The 13,427-nt window shown below is 44.1% G+C and overlaps 1 protein-coding gene across 1 annotated transcript in view; it reads right to left on the reverse strand.

Annotated features, from left to right (window-relative positions):
- Positions 1 to 1,733: 1,733 nt before the first annotated feature.
- The window catches only part of LOC147001014 (large ribosomal subunit protein L37-2-like), a 57,678-nt gene continuing 45,984 nt past the window's right edge, over positions 1,734 to 13,427 (reverse strand). Inside the window, exon 3 of the mRNA XM_085830848.1 lies at positions 1,734 to 1,940. Coding sequence (XP_085686974.1) covers positions 1,787 to 1,940 — 154 coding nt within the window. The 3' untranslated portion in view covers positions 1,734 to 1,786. The remainder of the gene's footprint in view (positions 1,941 to 13,427) is intronic.

Consider the following 13,427-nt stretch of genomic DNA (forward strand, 5'->3'; position numbering starts at 1 on the left):
GAGAAGCCGAAGGAGGAGCAAAGAGAAAAGGAGCCAGTGCCACAGACCCAGCCAGGAGCCTGCGGGAGCCGTGATGCCAAGGAGCAAGTGATACCCAAAGCAGCGGCAGGTGACAACGCAGACATTCTGGAGAACAGAAGGGCACTTGGGGCAGAGAGCCAAAGCCACATAGGGTTGACTTTTTTTTTTTTTAAGGATTAGGGATGAATCATCACCTTCATAAGCATAACATGCCATATGCTAGCTATCAGTCGAGTGGAAAGCAGACAGCAAGTCGCCGAACTGGTCCTTCAGCCTCATCCTGCTGCTGGGCTGTGGGAGAGCTCAGATTCCCTCAGAGAAGATCTCATGCTCGTGGGTGTCTCTGGTGGCATGGTCCTCACCCACTCCTTCCTTTGGAGCGAGACGAAAACCCATATAAACCTCATAGAAACTCACACCCCCGTAAAGCCTCCGGACAGTGCTGAGGTTAGCAGAGGGGGAAGTTAGCCGAGCCACTAATGACAGATTCCGCCCCGAAAGCTCTGTAAACACTCTGTAATTAATTACAGAGAAAAGGGGGATCGGGATAGTTTGTTTTTGGTTAGGTCACAGACTCCTTTGAAAATCTAATGGAAGCAACAGACCCCTCTACCTAGGAAGAAAGCATGTGTGTATATACATGCCAGGTTTTATTGATGTCTGGATGATCGTGAACTTGAGATCGGGGCCAAGAGGGTCCACAGACACCTAGGTGAGAAGCCCTGACGGACACATGTTGACATCTGTAATCCTGTTTATTCAAACTCTTTCGGAGAGATGTCTGCTGCCAAGATCAGACAGAGAGGTATGACCAAAGTGCAGAGGAGAATGGAGAGGGCCTCATATGAGCTACAAAACAGCAGTGGAATTCAACTCAGACCTGGAAGGTCAGTTTTCATCTGTTTGTTCCCCTGGGAATTTGAAACCTGTTATTAGAAAAATAACCTATTGATTGCTGGTGCTAAGGTTTGAACTCAGGGCCCCAGGCTTGCCAAGAACACAATCTTTCTCTAATAAATTCTTTGCTGGCTATATATATATATATATATATATATATATATATATATGTGTGTGTGTGTGTGTATGTATATATTTTAACTTAAAAAACATTGTTTGTTTGTTTGTTTGTTTATTCAGTTTTGGTTTTTTGAGACGGGGTTTCTTTGTGTGTGACCAAGCTGGCCTCAAATTCACAGAGATACGGATACTTCTGCCTCCAAAGTGTTGGCACTGAAGGTGTCCGCCTCCATGGCTGGTTTAGAGTTGTTTAAAAGTTATTTTTTAAAATAATTTTGTTTTGTGTGTATGGGTGCTTTGTCTGCATGTCTGTCTGTGCACCACATGAGTGCCTGGTGCTCAAGGAGGCCAGAAGAGGTTGTTGCATCCCTTGGACCTGGAGCTAGAGATTATGGTGTGGGTGCTGGGAGCCTTTAACCAATAAACTCTCTCTCCAGCTCCCATGGAATGGAGTTTTAAAATTTCTCTCCATTAAAATGTTAGTTTAAAAAGCAATTTCTAGAGCAGCTTCTGGTGAGGTTTATGGGAAAATTATGATAATCTTACAGCTTTCTGTCATCCCTTCCCCATTTTCTTTTTATCCAACACCTTGCATTATTGCAAGAAGTTGTGACTATGCCTCTAGTTTACTTTAGGATGTTATTTTTCTGAGTTTTTGCAAAACTATCCCACATACCAAACTGCAGTTTTTTATTTTTTGTTTTTTTTTTTGAAACCAGAACATTTATTTTATGACTAATTGAAATCCTTAAGATGAACTGGATGCTGCAACAGCTGCCTTCTTCGGTTTCGGTGTTGTTCCCTCACGGAATCCATGTCTGAATCTGCGGTAGACAATCTTTAGGTGCCTCATCCGACCAGTCCCGGTAGTGTTTCGTCTCTTAGCCTTGGCACTCCACAAACTGTAGTTTTATACAGACGAATTTCATTGCCTTAAAAAAAAAAAAAAAACCTAGTCTCATGCCGGGTGTGGTGGCGTATGCCTTTAATCCCAGCACTCAGGAGGCAGAGGCAGGTGGATTTCTGAGTTCGAGGCCAGCCTGGTCTACAAAGTGAGTTCCAGGACAGCCAGGACTACACAGAGAAACCCTATCTTGAAAAACCAAAAATCAAATCAAACCAAACCAAAACACCTAGTCTTCACCTAGTCATCCATCTTTCTCGAGCCCCCTCCCCCCCCTTGATGTTTTGATATCTACACCACACCCATTGTAGCACTCTACACTATCAACACCCCCAAACATATCCCTCAGCTCCTTCTCTTCTACCTTTAACACAAGGTCTCTCTGTTGTTTAAGGCTTCACCTGCCGGGTCAGGCTAGAGCGTCTGAAGTCAGGATTCTCTCTCTCCTCTCAGCCTGCCATCTCACCATGGAAGCTGGGCTTTTGTACCCAGCTTTATGTTGGTTCTGGGAATTCAAACTCAAGTCCTTATGTCCAAACTCTGCCTCCTGAGCTATCTTCTTAACCCCCACCTCCTCTTTTTTGGAGGCAAGAGTCTCCTGTAACCCTTCATAGCCTCAAGCTCACTATATAACCCAGGCTGTCCTTGAACCCTTGATCTTTCTGCCTCTGCCTCTCAATTCCTGGGATTTTAGGCAGGTAACACCATATCTGGCTTGAGTCCACAATGTCTAAGATTGTCCAGAAAGTCAGAATGGATTTAATTAATCCTCACAATGGTTCTCCAAATGGAGTACTTTTTTATTTTGTTTTGTTTTGCTTTTGTTTTTCAAGACTGGGTTTCTCTGTGTTCTTTGGCTATCCTGGAACTCATTCCATAGACCAGGCTGGTCTTGAACTCACAGAGATCCACCTGCCTCTGCTTCTTGAGTGCTGGGATTAAAGGTGTGTGCCACCACTGCCTGGCAAGAGTGTTCTTTTTTTAGGGGCCTGTGCATGGTAGGCAAAGTACTCTACCACTGAACTATATTCCTAGCCCTCAAAAACCTCAAAAATTCTTTGTCTCTTGGTGCCTGGATACAAGTGCCTGCCGTTGTGAGCTATCATGTGAGTGCTAGAAATTGAACATAGGTTCTCTAGAGTGCTCCCAACCAGTGAGTCATCTCTCCAGCTCTTATACGGTGTTTTTTAAACAACATGGTGTGCTGGAAGGTGTTGCGGTTGAATGAGAACTTGGATAGTCAGTTCTGTCATTTCATTCGTATGTGGGTCGAAGGGATTAAACTCAGGTTACCATACCCGCATGCAGCAAGTACCTTTAGATGCCGAGTCCTCTCTCCACCCCCCCCCCATTACATATGCACCCTCTTGCTTCTGGTCATCTGGAGAGCTGTGACTAGTACCACAGGTGTAGTGACCTCTTTAGGTGAGGATGAACAGTCTAGAGCCTTGCTACCCCAGGGTAGTTTTCAAACAAACATCATTTGCATTGGATAAAGGACACTGCTGACTTAGTAGGTCTGGAGAGCAGTTCCGAATTCCTCATGTCTCCCAAGTTTCTGGATGGTGTGGATGCTGATGATCTGATTGGTGGATTACACTGGGACGAATACGGCATCAAAAGGTTACTGAACAGTCAGTAAGGATGGGGTGGCTTCGAAGATCATCCATGCCATTTCAGGAGTGTGGAGCTGGCCGTCAAGGCAGTGTCTATAGGGATGTATCTAACAGAACACCTGAGAGTTCTGTTTTAACCTACGAGATGCTCTTCCCTTATCCATAGATATATAGTTTCCTAAAGCAATGAATAATTGATTAATTTTTGTCATCCATTTCAACTGCATTGAAATTCCCTAGCTAAGGGGTATTACTGAATGGCTATAAATAAGCTGGTGTTGAGGAGGTTGGAGGGAACGAAGAGAAATGACTAAACAAAACACCCTGTGGTGTCAAGATACAAAGCAGATGGCCTGTGTCCTAGCACTCTTGATTTAGTGACTCAGGACCTGCTGGGACAATTGTCCATGGCCCTTTTCACTCAATTGTTCAACTCCGTGCCTAGCTCCATGTTTGCTGAGAGGCCTCAGAGGCTGATGCAAGGATGGTAAAGGGGGTGGAGGGGTTGAGGTAGAGGAACCATTTTGACCCGAACTTGAACTCTGATTTGGAAAGCAGCTTTTTAAAACCTAGTTAACTCTGAGTTAGAACAAAAGAAAATGTAATTATCATAGGATTTGAATAACTGTAGTGAAGAAGTTGAGTGTTAGGACTGATGAAGTGGCCCTGACCTGTGGGAAGATGACACACGTGGTTGTGGGTAAACTGCATGCACTGCTTCAACCAAGGAGAGGTCGTGTAGATAAGATCTAATGTGATCAAGACCCAGCCCCACACGCCATTTCAGAAGAATCACAAAACTCTAGTTAAAGCCACATTTGGCCCAGCTTACTGTATTGGAAGTATTCACTGAGGGAGATAAGATTTTGAAAGGACTGTTTTTAGTTGGTTTTCCATGCAAGTAGAAATCGAAAGGACCTTCAAGTTTGCCAGAGATGAGATTGCTAGTGGAGGGAAAGAGAGATTTTAAAATATCATTATGATTCAAATCCCCATCCTATCACTCAGAAGAGATAGGGCATGGAGAACAATAAAGATAAAGATGGATTCTTGACCTCTTAGAGGGGCCTCTCCTCTCCTTTATTGACTAGAATTTGGGGCTAGGCTCTTTTCAGAGGGGATCCCTCCCTCCTGATTTTCTTTTCTTTTTCTTTTTTTCTTTTTTCTTTTTTTTTTTTTTTTTCTTTTTTTGTTTTTTGAGACAGGGTTTCTCTGTATAGCCCTGGCTGTCCTGGGCTCACTTTGTAGACCAGGCTGGCCTCGAACTCAGAAATCCACTTCCTCTGCCTCCTGAGTGCTGGGACTAAAGGCCTGTGCCACCACGCCCAGCCCCTCCTGATTTTCAAATAGTCTCATAATCAGTGGCCTCTGCCAAGACTTTACAGTTAGTACATTGAGACTTGCAGAAAGAGAGTCGCTTGCCCTACATGTCAGAGTTTGGAAACTGCAGTCTCATTTGAATCTGGGCATTTGGGGGTTATCTATGCATCTTCATTATCTGCCTGTTGACTGGGTGACCTTTCATGCCAAGGACACTTCAGTGTGTCTTAGAAGATATGACTCCAAACCAAAGGCTTTGGGAGATGGTAATGATCCTGTCTGAGTGGATCTAATGAAGCCATCTGTCTTAGGAATGAAGGAAATTCTGTGAATTCCTGGATGGGTGCATCCCAGGACTGAGACCGAGACAGGAGGATTCCTGATCTACGGAAGCCTCAGCTACATCAACAGACTCAGTTTTAACACATCACAAAACCAGGAAACAAACAAAAAGGGTAGAAAGAAAAAGTGAAAAGAAAGACTGATTTTAAACAAATGAAGGATGAATTAAGGCCCTGATATATAAAGTTCAATGCAATATTTTTACTCTTCTGTTGAGTTAGGTCCCTGTCCTAATAAGCTTTTTACTGCAGTGATAAACACCATGACCAAAAGTAACGTGGGGAGGAAAGGGTTTGTATTAGCTTACAGTTAGCCACCATGAAGGAAAGAAAGTCAGGGCAGGAAGTTAACTCAAAGTTGGAACCAGGAGGCAGGAATTGAAGCAGAGGCCATCAGGGAAGCCATATAGAAATGCTGTTTATGAGCATGGTGGTGGCACACGCCTTTAATTCCAGCACTTGGGAGGCAGAGGCAGGGGCAGAGGCAGAGGCAGAGGCAGAGGCAGAGGCAGAGGCAGAGGCAGAGGCAGAGGCAGAGGCAGAGGCAGAGGCAGAGGCAGAGGCAGAGGCAGAGGCAGAGGCAGAGGCAGAGGCAGAGGCAGAGGCAGAGGCAGAGGCAGAGGCAGAGGCAGAGGCAGAGGCAGAGGCAGAGGCAAGTGGATTTCTGAGTTCGAAGCCAGCCTGGTCTACAGAGTGAGTTCCAGGACAGCCAGGGCTACACAGAGAAACCCTGTCTCAAAAAAAAAACAAACAACAACAACAAAAAAAAACCCAAAAAACAAAAAGAAAAGAAAAAGAAATGCTGTTTATTGGCTTGCTTCCCATGGCTTATTCAGCCTGTTTTTATATATATATATACACACACACATACTTTTTGAAATTTATTTTCACTTTTTGTGTTAATGTTTTGCCTGCATATATATGTGTGCACTGCATGTGTGCTTAGTGCCTGCAGAGGTCAGAGGGCATTGGAACCTGGGTCTTGTAAATGACCAGCGAGCCTTGTCAATCACTCATCACTTCAAACCCCAACCTGCTTAATTATTCAACTTAGGACCACAAGCCCAGGGTGGTACTGCCCACAGTGGACTGGACCCTTCCAGGTTTATCATTCATCAAGGAAATGCATGATAGATTTGCCTACATGCCAACCTGATGGTGGCATTTTCCCATTTGAGATGCCCTCTTCCTAGATGAGCCTAGGCTGTACCTGGTTGATGAAAACAAAGCAATACAAACCAACAATAAGCACCCAACCAGCATAGTTCAGCTTTGTGCTTTGTGGCTTGGAAATCATTAATTAGCCAAGGATGAACGTGAACCTCTGATGCTTCTGCTTTGGTTCCCAGGTGCTGGGACTGCACTGTGCAACCTCACACCTCAGATTGTGCCACTGGTCCTCTGCATGGCACTCAGGTCATCCTGCAGGCCAGGCAAGCACTCAGCATCTGAGCTACAACCCTGGTCTCTCAGAACAGTCTACTCATCCTTTAGTGGTTGGTTGTTGTTTGTGTTTTTCTAGATTTGGATTTTAGAACTGGTTGGATGTTCAGGCAGTCTGTTTTTTAGTTTTATTTTATTATGTGTATGGTGCTTTCACTGTCTGTGTGTCTGTGAGCCATGTGCATGCATGGTACCCAAGGAGGCCGGAAGAGGGAACAGGATCTCTGGGAACTGGAGTTACAGTTGGTTGTAGACTGCCATGTGGGTGTGCTGGAAATCAGATCTGGATGCTCTGAAGAACAGCCAATGCTCTTAATTGTTGAACCATCTCTCCAACCCTTTTCTCTTTTTTGTTTTATATATATATATATATATATATATATATATATATATATATGCATGCATGTGTATATATCATATACCACATACCATATATCTTATATCTTATGTTATTAAATATTACATATATGGTATTAGGGGAGGTGACATAAAAGTGGGGAGGCAATGTTGAGGACTATTTGTGGAGCTGGGAGAAGTCTAAAAGGTTATATAGACTATTAGTAACAACTACAGATCAACTGCAGTCCAAATAGCCTGAGTTAAACTCTCAGGTTAACCACTGAGTAGAAACAGACTCTTCGAAAAGCAATTTCCTGGGCTACAACATGACCAGGTGGGTGCAATAGCATGTACCTACAGTCCTAGCTTCTCAGGATGCAGAAGCACAAGGATAGACCACTTGAACCCAGGAGGGTAGCCTGGGCAACATGAGGAGTCCCAGTCTCAAAACAATATGAGGACGACGACAACAACAACAACAACAAAGAAGACAAATACAATATTCTATGCTGTTGAAGTGAAGAGCCAAGCCAAGCATGGTATCTACCATATAACAGACCGGGAGAGCCTGGTGTTGTGGTAAAAGATTATTTATCTAGGACTTCAGCCTAGAGAAGAAAAAAAAAATTGTAAGACAATTATAAAAGAGTTCTAGAAGATTTTTAGAATGTGATCATTCACTCTAAAAATAAAGCTTACTGTAACAACTGAAGAGCTGTCTGTCTCCTGTGGTCTTTGGGCTGAGGTGATGGAGGCCCTATCTGTGAGATGCAGTGATGTCATGGAGAGTCTATGGGTACCACACACAGAGTCTGGCTCTGGATGACGAATTTATTTTGATGGGCAACATCTGTGTTAAAGCTCTAAATTACTAGTGGGCAAGCATGTGTCACAAGAAATGAGCTCGAATTTGCTCTGCAACACATGGGTGTGGGAATCTCCTTTATTTAATTTCTCTAAATCAAATTGAATTTGACTTCTTGGAAGCCATCTCCTAGGGTGGGTAATTTGACCAATAACAGTTATTGGACTAGAGGTATATAGAGAACTTGACTACCATATGCCAGGCATGGATGGATTCAGTCCCTAATCTCTCTCTCTCTCTGTGTGTCTCTGTCTGTCTGTCTCTGTCTCTCTCTCTCAGACACACACACACCATACCACCCCCCCCACACACACACACTCACACTCACACTCACAGTTGTCTGTCGTGGGCCTTTCCATAATACTTCAATTTGCTTAGGCTTTCCTAGCGCAAGTTTGATCTTCAGGTGCTTGTTAGAAATATAGCATCATATTCAGTCAGGGATGGTGGCACCCTGCTGCCATCTTAGCACTTGAGAAGTTAAGGTAGAGGGAGAAGGGTCAGAAATTTATCATTACAGTTAACTCTCTTTGGCTACACAGAGAGTTTGAGACCAGCCTGGGTTAAATGAAACTCTGGCGCATATATATCATATATTATATATTGTATATATCATACATGTGATATATACAATATATAATATATGATATATTTTATAAAAGGTCAGCTTGGCCTGAGTTAGTGAGATCCTATCTTTTATTTTTTGGTTTTTTTTTTTTTTTGGGGGGGGGGCATTTCAAGACAGGGTTTCTCTGTATAGCCCTGGCTGTCCTGGAACTCACTTTGTAGACCAGGCTGGCCTCGAACTCAGAAATCTGCCTGCCTCTGCCTCCCCGAGTGCTGGGATTAAAGGCGTGGACCTCCACGCCCGGTTCTCTTTTACCTGTCTAAATTAAGTTTTTAGTTAGTACACGAAGTTGCAGGGAGGTATTCTGAGACAAATGTATCATCTTACTCTGTTCTTCCACAGGCCTTGAGCTGTGTTCCCTTGTATCTCCTCTTCCCTACCCCGAAGGAAGATGAGTTTATTTAATTCTTTATTTACTTTGCTTTATAAACATGTTTGTTTATGTATTTATTTAGCACGGGTGTGAATATGTGAGCCTTTGGAGATCCAATGGACACTTCTCGGGAAGCCGGTTCTCCATTGCTACATTGTAGGATCGGATCTGTGTGCAAGCATCAATACTCATTGAGCCATTTTGCATTTCCAGGTCTTGGCTAACCTGGAACTCACCGTGAAGCTCAGGCTAGCCTCAAAATGACAGCAATATTTTTTCCCTGTGTACCCACCCTCCAAATAAACAAATAAAATGTAATTTAAAAATTATAAATATAGACCAGTGTGGTGATGCACACCTTTGACTCCAGCACTTGGCTGGCTGAGACAGAGGCAGGCTGATCTCTGTGAGTTCAAGACCAGTTCAGACTTCAGAGGGAGTTCCTGGACATCCAGGGCTTTTGTTCCACAGAGAAATTCTGTCTCAACTAGTTATAAATATAATTAGTATGTATATGTGTGCATGCTATGTGTGGGGCACACCCATGCCGTAGCACACATATGGAGGTCAGAGGACCACCATGGAGGGAGCTGGTTCACGCTCCTTTTGTATAGGTTCTGAGGTTTAAACTCAGGTCATCAGGCTTGTGTGGCAAGTGCCTGTATTGATCAAACCATCTTGCTGGCCCTAGTTTTGACATCTTGAGGCCAGAATTCACTATGTACATCATATTGGTCTGAGGTTCATTATGCATCCTAGACTGGCCTAGAGCACCCATCAGTCTTCTGGGTTTAGCTTCTTGAGGGCTGGGCTTATGGACGTCATGCCTGAGCTAGTATTGAACTTTAAAAAACAATATGTGGACTGGAATATTCGTCTTAGGCATAGCATGTACCGGGCATGTGTAAGGTCCAGTCCAGCAGAAGACAAGGGACAGGAAAAAGAGAAACAATAACAAATGCATCAATTTGCCCTAAATACCTGTATTTACCAATTGTTCTGTACAATCTGTAATATGTGTCTGCCCCATGAAGTCTCAGGTGAACCCTGCACACAGTGCCTTGGCTCTAATGTCTACTGATCACTTCTTTCTGACTCCACTAGGGTGGAAATAAGAAGACGTAACATTCAGCGGGCTTGGCTGGACAGTTGTGTAAGGTGGAGTTTTCAGGTGAGCCCACCGGCTTCAGGCCCAAGGTGACTGCTCTGTTTCTCATTTCAACCTTGTGGAGCTAAGAGGGATGATTTGATTGCGCCTGGATTTTGCATAGGTCAGCTTAGTAGAAGCTTAAGTCATGCAAATCCTTGTCACTTAGCCTGTCCCCAGCCTAGGAAGACATACCCTGGCTCTCTTCTCATATTTTATCTGTGTTGGGAGTTGAAAGCACACTTCCTTTTGTGTTTAGAGAACAGATGTCAGGCCTGTGTATAAAGCACATAACCCAGGGAGTCGAAAATATTTTTTTCTGCTTTTGAAAGTAAGGGACCCCACAATAATGAATTCAGTCTGCAAGTTTGTATTTTCAAGGAATATTTTAACTGTTTCAGAACCTCCCCCACACCTTAAGTATCACGCTCACATTGCCAGTGAAGGCGAAAGTCATTTTGGTCTGTTTCTTTTGTGGTCTCAGGGAGATGGCCATATATAAGCCAGTCTTTCAAGTATTGAGATTCCCCTTAGAACTTCCAGGCTCTGTGTTAGGTCATCATTTATCGAACAAAGAGCACACAAGGGAAGCCGTAATGGACACATTTATTCTGAAGATTTTTACCAAGACAAACCGCTTAGCGCTTCAGGAACCCATCTCTCTGAGGAAGTGCAGGTGACTAGGCAGGCTCTGCAGGGAAAGTGGGGGGACAGATGGTCCAGGGTCCCCATCTAATGTGATTTGGAGTAGGACGCTGATGACCTCACGCAGCAGGAGTGCGGATAAAGGTCAGGAGCCTATTTGCGCACACCTGGCAACCATTCCGCAATATTTGCCTCTGTCTAACTTCTGGTTAGATGCGAACAGTGTGTTCTTTGCCAGGAGAGGTGTGGTCTCTCACTTTATCTAAAAAGACCAAGTTATTGTGGCAGAAGAAGATAAGAGACGACTTAACTGCACTCAGAAACGCCGGAACATTACCAAGGTGGGACAGAACACGTCTGCCACCCTAGCACCGTGGCATGGAGTCAGAAGTGAAGCCACCATGGCCTATAAAATCACACCCTACCCATCCCCTGTGTTAGCTGCTTTGTTGGTGCTGTGACTGAAGGGAACAACATAAGGGGGGATTTATTTTCCCTCATGATTTGGGAGATTACGCTCCACCACAGCAGGGTTTGTATGGTATGTTGAAATTCATGCTACAAGACCATCACACAAGGCACTTACAGGTCCTCACATCTCAATGGGCAAGGAAGCAGAGAGCTAGACCGTAGTTGGAGGTGGGTTATAAGCCATAAGGCCCTGGGTCCCCAAGGAAAGTCTTCCAGCTAGGCCCCCACTTCCTAAAGGTTCTCCAACATTCTAAAACTGCACCACCAAGTAGGAACCTGCCGCTCATTTCGTATTTATTTTGTATTCATCTAACCCTTTGCCCCACAAAACATCCTGCAAGGAAACAAACAAAGCAGAGACATGGGATATACCTTTTGTTTGTTTGTTCTTACATTTAACTAAAATTTTTTGTTTCCTTTTCCAGACATGGTCTTTCTGTGTAGACCCAGTTGGCTTTGAACTCATAGAGGTCTTACCTACCTCTGCCTCAAGAACACTAGGTTAAAGGCGTGTGACACCATGCCCAGGTGTCTGTTTGGTTTTGAGACAGGGTTTCATGTACTCCTGCCAAGCTTTGGACTTACTGTGAGGATGACCTGGACTTCTGTTCTTCCCGCATCCTTCCAAGTGCTAGGACTATAGACATGAGAGACTTTTAAAACAGTTCTCTGTGCAAGGCTGAGAGACAGACCTTTAGATTGATAGATAGATTATCTAATATCTCAATTTGTCTCCTGTTTCTCAATGGGTGCATTAGAGCAGTTCTCAACCTGGGTGTGTGCGTATGCGTGTGCGTGTGTGCCTGTGTGTGTGTGTGTTTGTGTGTGTGTGTCAAAAGGCTCTTTCACAGGGGTCTCTTAAGACCATCAGGAAACACAGATATTTACGTTACAATTCACAACAGTAAGCCGGGCGTGGTGGCGCACGCCTTTAATCCCAGCACTGGGGAGGCAGAGGCAGGTGGATTTCTGAGTTCGAGGCCAGCCTGGTCTACAAAGTGAGTGCCAGGACAGCCAGGGCTACACAGAGAAACCCTGTCTCGAAACAAAACAAAACAAAACAAACAAACAAACAAACAAAAAACCAAACAATTCACAACAGTAGCAAAATTACAGTTATGAAGTAGCAACAAAAATCACTTTGTGGTTGATTGTCACCACAACATGAGGAACCGTATTAAGGCCGCAGTACTAGTAAGGTTGAGAGCCACTCATTGCATTAGAGCGGGGCATTGTGCGCCAAGCCTGTTGAGTTGAGGACTTAGAGGGAGGATTAGGAGCTCGAGTCTCAGCTACATTTGGAATTCAAGATCAGCCTGAGCTACTGAGACCCTGTCAGAAAACAGCAACAGCAAAGTCAGATTCAACAGCTCCTGCCCACCATCCTAGCACTGGGGGAGGGAGGCCTAGACAGAAAGAGCCTGAGGCCAGCTTGGGCTAGAGAGTGAGGCTTCACCTCAGAAAAACAAAGGGGCTGGAGAGATATCTCAGTGGTTAAGAGCACTGGTTACTCTTCCAGAGGACCCAGGTTCCAGTTCCCAGCCCCCACATGACAGCTCACAACTGTTTGTAACTGTTGTTCCAGGGGATCCAACACCATTACATAGACATACATGTAATCAAAACACCAATATACATAAAATAAAAATAAATATTTTTTTTTTTGGTTTTTCGAGGCAGGGTTTCTCTGTGTAGCCTTGGCTGTCCTGGATCTCACTTTGGTAGACCAGGCTGGCCTCGAACTCAGAAATCCGCCTGCCTCTGCCTCCCGAGTGCTGGGATTAAAGGCGTGCGCCACCACGCCCGGCTAAAAATAAATATTTTTAAAAAGAAAAACAAACAATAGGAATATTTCATTAGGCCATTCTACTCTGTTTGATTTGTTACTATAGAGTAGAATTTAATTTATTGGTTCATATATGTTTACTTGATGAGTAAAAAAAAATTATCTATGCAATGCAAAGACTGAATCAAGTTATTCAACCTTAGCAGAACCAGGAATTAAAAAGAGCTTTTATTTTATTTTATTTTATTTTATTTCATGTGCATTGGTATTTTGCCTACATGTTTGTCTGTGTGAAGGTGACAAATGCCCTGGAACTGGATTACAGACACTTGTGAGCTGCCATGTGGGTGCTGGCAATTGAACCTGGGTCCTCGGTCCTCTGAGAGAGTAGCTAGTGCTCCTAGCCACTGAGCCCTCTCTCCAACACCCCTAAAACAAGTTCTTTACACACCTCCACAATGGCTGTGTGTCACACATCTCCACAATGGCTGTATGTCACTTTTAGAACTGC

Source organism: Mus caroli, unplaced genomic scaffold (assembly GCF_978045245.1).
Source record: "Mus caroli unplaced genomic scaffold, Mus_caroli_1 scaffold_15, whole genome shotgun sequence".
Lineage (NCBI taxonomy): Eukaryota > Metazoa > Chordata > Mammalia > Rodentia > Muridae > Mus > Mus caroli.